The 8,883-nt window shown below is 48.1% G+C and overlaps 1 protein-coding gene across 1 annotated transcript; it reads right to left on the reverse strand.

Moving 5' to 3' along the window:
• Window positions 1-207: 207 nt before the first annotated feature.
• IFI27L2 (interferon alpha inducible protein 27 like 2) lies at window positions 208-4,737 on the reverse strand. The gene is made up of 4 exons (XM_072762217.1): window positions 4,590-4,737; window positions 4,441-4,470; window positions 3,815-3,976; window positions 208-3,230 (listed from the first exon to the last, which is right to left on the reverse strand). Exons 1-4 carry the CDS (start codon window positions 4,594-4,596, stop codon window positions 3,031-3,033), a joined length of 399 nt encoding a protein of 132 aa, XP_072618318.1. The 5' UTR covers window positions 4,597-4,737; the 3' UTR covers window positions 208-3,030.
• Between the last annotated feature and the right edge of the window lie 4,146 nt (window positions 4,738-8,883).

Here is an 8,883-nt window from a genome sequence, read left to right on the forward strand (position 1 = left end):
GGCTGGTCTGAAAATACAGAAGACAGTGGGTGCAGGAAGAGGCCCTGCGGTAAGGGGAGTGTAGCCGGCCTAGGAGAGATGCTCCACTCTATGACTTCCATTAGCACCCAGTCTGGGTGAGAGAAGACAGGGAGCCCTGCCACCATCCTGAGTCCCCAAGGCCACTTCTGAGAAACCTCTACAGCTCCCTGAAGACCCACAGAGCAATTCTAAAAGTGCTAGAACAGGAGGATCAAAATGAGTAACATTAAAAACACATCTACTGTGGCCAACATTCTAAGAAGGGTGATGCTGCTGCCTCTCTTTTATAGATCCTGTTAAGAGAACCGGTTAAGAGGCACCTGGGTGGCTCAGTCAGCTAAGTGTCTGGCTTGGGCTCAGGTCATGATCCTAGGATCCTGGGATCCAACTCCAAGTCCCGCTCCTTGCTCAGCAGGGAGTCTGCTTCTCCCTCTCCTTTGGCCCCTCCCCTGGGTCATGCTTGCTCACTCTCTCAAATAAATAAATAAAATGTCAAAAAAAAAAAAAAAAAAAGAACCCATTAAGAAATGATTCAAAGATCCCAACTCCTGCTGCTATTAAGATGGGCATCTTCCCACAGGCTGAGAATGGCTGGCTTTATGGGTTATTTCCAGATTTGGAGTCTTACTCTGGCTCCTTGCCCACCAACGCCCTACCAGCTGCCTCCTTGAACAGCCTGTCTGTATTCAGGGAGATAAAATTATTTTTGAAATGGATCAATCAATTGATGAAGAGGTTCAGGGTAGGGGGTGGGGAGGTAGGAGAGTTGAACAGTTTCAGCCACCTTCCGGCTGGCCCCAGCCAGACTCTCTGGAGTGCCTTTGGTAATAGGGATTTTCTAGAGAAGGAAATTGAGCAGACATTTTTTTTTCTTTCTTTCTTTCTTTCTTTCTTTCTTTCTTTCTTTCTTTCTTTCTTTCTTTCTTTCTTTCTTTCTTTCTTTCTTTCTATTTTTCGACATTTTTTTTTTTTCAAACAGAAATTGTGCCAGGCTTTTTCCTGACAATTGCAAAGACTTAGGGGGCAGTCCACTGGTTTGAGTGATTTACCCCTTGAGTCCTTACCCAGCCTCAGAGCTGAGCTGTTTTCTCTGCTGGAATGCCCACAGATCTGGACCTGGCTGTGGCGAGACAGACCATAAAGCCTCTTGTCTGAGCCTCATTCTGAGGTGGGGAGAAGGATAAGGCCTGAACACAGCCAAGTTTCAGAAGCAATCTAATATGGCACTGCAGCCGTCCTGGACTCAGCCCTGTGGGCCGCTGAGCTGGCCTGAGGAGAGGGTGGGAAGTTGTCTTGGGCTGAGGCTCCAGCAGGAGGACTGGAGTCCAAGTGCTTTGTTTGGGATGTGACCCCAGGGGGCACCAGCCAGGAATGAAAGATGAGGTGGGGAAAGACACAGCCAAGAAAGGGCCCATTTATGGGTTGGCTCTGTGGCCAACTGAGGCTTGATCTCAATAGCCCTGTCCCTTCCCCAAGGGTAGGAGTTTCTCTCTGAGCCCTGGAAGGTTTGGCATTCCAACCTTAGGGGGAAAGGTGTTCTTCCTCCCACCCTCCCCCATCTATAGGGACCACCCTACCCCCAGCAATGTGAGGCTTTTGCTCCCGGGGGGAGCAGGAGCGTGGGGCTATAGCTCCTTCCCTATTTCTTCTCCGCGCGGGAAGTTTTCTTCAGGGTTTCTGCCTGCCGTGTCTTTCTCAGTGGAGCACCCAGCAGGCCTGCTGTTTCAGCTTTTAGGGGTTCAAGAAAAGGTAATTTTTCTGTATATTTTATATTCATTTTAAAAATTATTTTTTGTATGTTGTCTGGATTTTTCTCGTTGCAGGTTGGGAGTGATAATGCTAGCAGCCCTTCCTGTTGATAGGCACACAAGTGGTCTATAAAATGCGGAGGGTGCCCCTGGACACCTCAAGACTACTGGGGTGAGGGCAGCCCAGGTGGCTCGGCGGTTTAGTGCTGCCTTCAGTCCAGGGCCTGATCCTGGAGACCCAGGATTGAGTCCCACGTCAGGCTCCCTGTATGGAGCCTGCTTCTCCCTCTGCCTGTGTCTCTGCCTCTCTCTCTCTCTCTGTGTTTCTCATGAATAAATAAATATTTTAAAAAAGACTACTGGGGTGTAAGCAGAAATTTTAGAATTTCTATTTATGTTATATCTCATCCTCAAAAACGAAGCCAAACCAAAACAACAAACAAGTAAACAAAAAACAACTGCAGAGAATGAGACCTCTCTGGCAAGAGGTAAGCTGTCACCTGGACATGAGTGGAGACAGGGGACACCAAGAACACTTATCACAATTGGAACTGGAGGATTTTTCCCAACACAGTGAGGTGACCATTCCCGATTCAGTCTCTTGCCCGGAAGCTCCACTGTGACATTCAGCATACCACGTTGGCCTGGTGGCCTGCTTGTCAGCCTCCCCACTGGTCTTTGAGGTCGGGTGGGGAAAGGCCTGTGTCTGGCTCATCTCAGGATGTAGGGTCCATGCATGAGGAAGGGCGAAGTGCTTTGGGGTCAGCGGCTCATTAGGTATCCTGGCTACCCTTCACTCTGGCTGCCTAACTGGAACGTTTGTCAACGTCAACCCCATCGTGGAACTGAGGCCCACAGAAGGTCTAAGAATGGCCCTGGGTATATACAGCCCATCCCTTGTAAGACTAGGACTAACCAAAGCCTCCTGCCAACTTGATTCTGTGCTAAGTCAGCCCCGTCCTGGCCCCCTCCATGATGCAGGTTGGGAGGATGGGGATTCCATCCCCCTACTCCCCTCCCCCAGCAGGGCTGCAAGAGGCAAAGACAGGGAGACGTTCTGCACATGACCTTTTTTTTTTTTTTTTTTAATATTATTTATTTATTCATGAGAGATACAGAAAAGAGGCAGAGACACAAGGCAGAGGGAGAAGCAGGCTCCCTCCCATGCGGGACTCAATCCTAGGACCCCAGGATCACAACGACCTAAGCCGAAGGCAAATGCTCAACCACTGAGCCACCCAGGTGTCCCTGTGCATGATCTTTATTTCTCATGCTTCTCTGACCCGACTGGGGGGTTTGGAGGTTCAGCTTGGGATTCAGTTTCTTCTTGCTCTTCCCCTTCAGCCCCGGGTTCTGCTTGGGAAGATGAAGATTCCTTTTTTGGTTTTCCAAAGTAGGCTCCTAAACCTGACCCAAGAGAGGCCAGGAGGATTTTGGTTGAGGTGCCGAGCCCAGCTGCCCCTGAAGAAGAGACCGAGGGTGAGCAGGGAAACATGCAGCGGCCAGTGGCCCCCCACCCCCGCTGGAGGTGTGAGGCCCAGACCCCTGGATCCCTGCTCTAAGGTTCTGAAAACCCCCAGGGCTTGGCCTTGGGCAGAGGTCCCTGGAGGTGGCTGCCAAGTGAGGAAGTGAGAGGCAGAGGACAGTCAGCCACAGAGCCTGAGAACGACAGGTCCCCTCACATCACACAGGAAGCCACTGAGGCCCAGAGGGGAAGGGCCCCTGCCGGTGCACCCAGGTGTCAGATCCTGGTAGGGCTGCACCCAGAGCCCTGGGCTCCTTCTCCCCCCTGGAGCTCCCTTATCCCTCCACTGCTGTGGAACCTCACTCAGAAGGAGCCAGAGAGAGGACAGTGAGGGAGGCAAAGGGCCAAGAAGGAGGAGGATGTCGCAGGCCTGGGGGGCGGGGGAGGGGACAGACCGCGCCTCTGCTCGCCTCTGGCCTGAGTCAACTCCCGGCTCTGCTCCCATCGCTCCCATGGCCCCCTCCCCTCCTCCCCGTCCCCATTCCCTCCCCCTCCCCCCTGCCCCCAGCCCCCTACAAACCCACGGACTGCAGCGTAGCCACCAGGCTGCCGGCGGCGACTCCGCCCCCGTTGGCGACAGCGGCCGCGGACATCATCTTGGCCGCCAGCGAGGAGGCGGCGATTCCCGCCCCGGTGAAGCCCGCGGCGCCCAGGGTCACCGGCACCGCCGCCACCGCCGCGACTGCGGGCACGCGGGGCTGGTCAGGGCGCGGCCGGGCCGGGGACCCCCGGGACCCCCCGGGACCCCTGGGCGGCTCGGGGCCTGTCTGCGCGGCGCGGGGGTGGGGGTGGGGGTGGGGGTGGGGGTGGGGGTAGGGGTGGGCGAAGGGGTCACACGGGCCGAGGCGGGCCGGGTCTCTAACGCGGCTGTGCGACCCCGGGGGGGGGGGGGGGGGGCTGGCCGCGCTGGGCCCCGTGTGCGCAGGTGCGGGAGCTGAAGTACCCCAGAGCGGGGTTTCGCAGAGATCACCCCTCCCCCTCCCCCTCCTCCCCGCCCCCACCGATGGGATCTCCACCTGCCGGTTGGACACGCGGCCGGGAGGGGGCGCCGCGCCGAGTCCGGTGCCCTCTGGGGCGCGGGGCTGCAGCCCGGGCCCCCCCTCCGGCCCCAGCCCCTGCCACGGCCGCGGGCTCCAGGCCACTCACCTCCGCCCACTACAGCAAAGGCCGCCTGTTCTAGGGAGACGAAAAGGGGGAGAGGGAGACCGCGTTAGCTGGGTAGGAGGGGGAGGGGGAGGGGGCGGGGTGCAGCGCCGCGGGGGCTCGGGTCCCGGCGCCCCGGGGGGGAGGCTCACTCATCATCGCGGAGACCCCCGCCTTCTCCCGGAGCAGCTCTGCAAACGCCTCCGCTGCACCGGGTGTTATTTCCTGGGCCAACCAATGGGGACACCCCCATCCCCCCCAGGGCGGGCCCTTTCGCGGACGTCAGCCCCAGCAAAACCCGGGGCGGCCCTCCCCACCCGCCCCCAGCTCCACCCACTTCAGCGGCTCCCCCCCCCTGCCTGGTGCCCCCACCCAAGAGAGAAGCTCCGTAAAGCATCTGAACAACGGAAGAATTGTTTCCAGCAAAAAAAAAACCTCCAAATGTAAAGAAAACACCCAATACAGATGACTGCTGCACAGCAAGGGTTTGAACTCTGGGGGTCCACTTTTGTACTGATTTTTTTTTTATAGTACAGTACTGTGAATATATTTTCTCTTATGATTTTTTTTAAACATCACATTCTTTTCTCTAGCTTATTTTATTGTAAGAATACAGTGTATAAAACATGTAACTCAAAAGATGTGTGAATTGACTTTATATGAGTGGTAAGGGAGAAGCAGGCTCCCCTTGGGCAGGGATCCTCCCGCCCCATGCGGGACTGGGTCCCAGGACCCTGGAATCCTGACCTGAGCTGAAGGCAGATGCTTAACCGACTGAGCCACCTAGGTACCCCCCAGTTTTATTTTTAAAGTTAACAGAAGCTAATTATTTTCGGGTTTACTAGGCTTATGCAATCCTTATGTTATGAATTATCTTCGCACATTCCTGGGTTTTTTTTTTTTTTTTTTTACATGGAGATGTTATTTTTTCCCTTACAATGTATAGGAAATATATATATATATATATATATATGTTTCATGATATATATCTCTTAATTCACTCTCACAAATGTTGCAGAACTTTGTTTCGAGTTCAGCACCTTTTTGCTTTTCTTAACACAGAAAACTTTAATACCTATATAAATTTGTCAATATTTTACTTCTTTATTTTTGTCTTTGTTGCCTCAAAAGGTTGTTCCCGTTAGCTATCAGACATCATCACTTGCATTTTCTTTGGGTTCTTCCGGGGCTTCACTTTTCAAAATTAACTTTTTATTCCATCTAGAATTCAGGTTGCTACATATACGGTGATTTGCATACCTATATATGTCCTGGTTCTTCCCGTGTCATTAATTAATCATCTTTCCTTTCCTCTTTGATTTGAAATTCTGTCTTTATATTCAAAATGCGCATACTGGCATATACACCAGTATAGGTGATTTGGAATTTCTCTTTTCTAATGAACTATCATTTCCTTTTGGCAACACAATCACACTGTTTCAATGTTTATAAATGTATGTTTGACTCCCATATTTTTGAGATAGAGATATTTTAGAGATAATATCTAAATTGGGCCTTAATATTTCTATTTTTTGGATAAGCACATGCTACACAAAAGGATACAGTGAAAAGTCTCCCTTGCCTTACCATTTGTCCTTGAACTACCCAGTTCCATCCTTGAAAGCAATCAGTGTTTCCAGTTTCTTATGTATCACCTTTGCACATTATTCTGTACTTTGCTGTTTTTCCTTTATCAGTGTGATAGCAGCTATGTAGTTTCTATTGTATGGTTACATCATGATTGATTGAGTAAATTCTCTCTTGATTGACTTTAAAAAAAATGTATGTTTGATTTAACATCTGCTCGTTTTGGTTGAGGTTTTAAAAATATTCTGACTCTTCCTATTAGTTCTTCAGATGAACTTTAAAAATATTTTTTTTCAATTTCAAAAAAAATTCTTTCCTATTTTTATTGAAATTGAGCTAAGTTTTAAAATAAATATTCAGGAGAAAAGCTTTACAGAAACTATTTTTTACATCCAGGAACATGATAAATCTTTCCACTTATTCAAGTGTTTTTTAAAAAAAGTATTCCTTAATAAAATTTTATAGTTGTTTTTATATAAGGACTAGATATTTTTAAGTGAACTTTATTTTTAAAGGAAGTTTTAGATTTACAGAAAAATTTTAAAGATAGTGCAGAGAGTTCAAACGTACCCCAAACCCATTTCCCCATCATTGATGTCTCATATGGTAGGGTACCTTTGTTAGAATCAATGAGCCAATGTTGGCACATAATTGTGAATTAAAGTCCCTATTTTACAAGCTATCAACCTGACTTACATGGTTGAGGTTAACCTTGAGGACCTGGCTGACCTTGAGCACCTGGCTGAAGGAGTGTGTGTCAGGTTTCTCCACTGTGAAGTCACTTGTATCCATTCCTTTCCATACTGTCCTCTTGGGAAGAAAGTGTGCAGCCCACACTTAAAGATTAGGAAGTTAACCCCAAGACTGCTAGAACTCATACAGCAATTTGGCAGCGTGGCAGGATACAAAATCAATGCCCAGAAGTCAGTGGCATTTCTATACACTAACAATGAGACTGAAGAAAGAGAAATTAAGGAGTCAATCCCATTTACAATTGCACCCAAAAGCATAAGATACCTAGGAATAAACCTAACCAAAGAGGTAAAGGATCTATACCCTAAAAACTACAGAACACTTCTGAAAGAAATTGAGGAAGACACAAAGAGATGGAAAAATAGTCCATGCTCATGGATTGGCAGAATTAATATTGTGAAAATGTCAATGCTACTCACAGCAGTTTACACATTTAATGCAATCCCTATCAAAATACCATGGACTTTCTTCAGAGAGTTAGAAAAAAATATCTTTAGATTTGTGTGGAATCAGAAAAGACCCCGAATAGCCAGGGGAATATTAAAAAAGAAAACCAGAGCTGGGGGCATCACAATGCCAGATTTCAGGTTGTACTACAAAGCTGTGGTCATCAAGACAGTGTGGTACTGGCACAAAAACAGGCACATAGATCAATGGAACAGAATAGAGAATCCAGAAATGGACCCTGAACTTTATGGTCAACTAATATTCAACAAAGGAGGAAAGACTATCCACTGGAGAAAAGACAGTCTATTCAATAAATGGTGCTGGGAAAATTGGACAGCCACGTGCAGAAGAATGAAACTAGACCATTCTCTTACACTATACACAAAGATAAACTCAAAATGGATGAAAGATCTAAATGTGAGACAAGATTCCGTCAAAATCCTAGAGGAGAACACAGGCAACACCCTTTTTGAACTTGGCCACAGTAACTTCTTGCAAGATACATCCATGAAGGCAAGAGAAACAAAAGCAAAAATGAAACTATTGGGACTTCATCAAGATAAGAAGCTTTTGCACAGCAAAAGAAACAGTCAAAAAAACTAAAAGACAACCTACAGAATGGGAGAAGGTATTTGCAAATGACGTATCAGATAAAGGGCTAGTATCCAAGATCTATAAAGAACTTATTAAACTCAACAGCAAAGAAACAAACAATCCAATTATGAAATGGGCAAAAGACATGAACAGAAATCTCACAGAGGAAGACATGGACATGGCCAACAGGCACATGAGAAAATGTTCTGCTTCCCTTGCCATCAGGGAAATACAAATCAAAACCACAATGAGATACCACCTCACACTGGTGAGAATGGGGAAAATTTGCAAGGCAGGAAACCACAAATGTTGGAGAGGATGCGGAGAAAGGGGAACCCTCTTGCACTGTTGGTGGGAATGTGAATGGTGCAGCCACTCTGGAAAACTGTGTGGAGGTTCCTCAAAGAGTTAAAAATAGACCTGCCCTATGACCCAGCAATTGCACTGCTGGAGACTTACCCCAAAGATACAGATGCAATGAAATACCGGGACACCTGCACCCCGATGTTTCTAGCAGCAATGTCCACAATAGCCAAACTGTGGAAGGAGCCTCGGTGTCCATCGAAAGATGAATGGATAAAGAAGCTGTGGTCTATGTATACAATGGAAGATTCCTCAGCCATCGGAAACGACAAATACCCACCATTTGCTTCGACGTGGATGGAACTGGAGGGTATTATGCTGAGTGAAGTAAGTCAATCGGAGAAGGACAAACATTATATGGTCTCATTCATTTGGGGAATATAAAAAATAGTGAAAGGGAATAAAGGGGAAAGGAGAAAAAATGAGTGGGAAATATCAGAAAGGGAGACAGAACGTGAGAGACTCCTAACTCTGGGAAATGAACTAGGGATGGTGGAAGGGGAGGAGGGCGGGGTGTGGGGGTGACTGGTGATGGGCACTGAGGGGGGCACTTGATGTGATGAGCACTGGGTGTTATATGTTGGCAAATTGAACTCCAGTAAAAAATAAAAAATAAAGATTGGGGAGTTACCACTCCACCTCTTGGAGGGATGAGTATCCTCATAAATTATTTGTAATTCATCTGCACAGATTTGTCTCTTC

This window comes from Vulpes vulpes, chromosome 6, assembly GCF_048418805.1.
Source record: "Vulpes vulpes isolate BD-2025 chromosome 6, VulVul3, whole genome shotgun sequence".
Lineage (NCBI taxonomy): Eukaryota > Metazoa > Chordata > Mammalia > Carnivora > Canidae > Vulpes > Vulpes vulpes.

Bases quoted from the DNA above. Each gene is read 5' to 3' on its own strand.
- IFI27L2 (XM_072762217.1), bottom strand. The intron at 3,977-4,440 runs GTGAGTGGCCTG...GCGTGCCCGCAG, and splicing joins CTTTGCTGTAGTGGGCGGAG to TCGCGGCGGTGGCGGCGGTG. The intron at 3,231-3,814 runs GTTTGTAGGGGG...TCTCTTCTTCAG, and splicing joins GGCTACGCTGCAGTCCGTGG to GGGCAGCTGGGCTCGGCACC.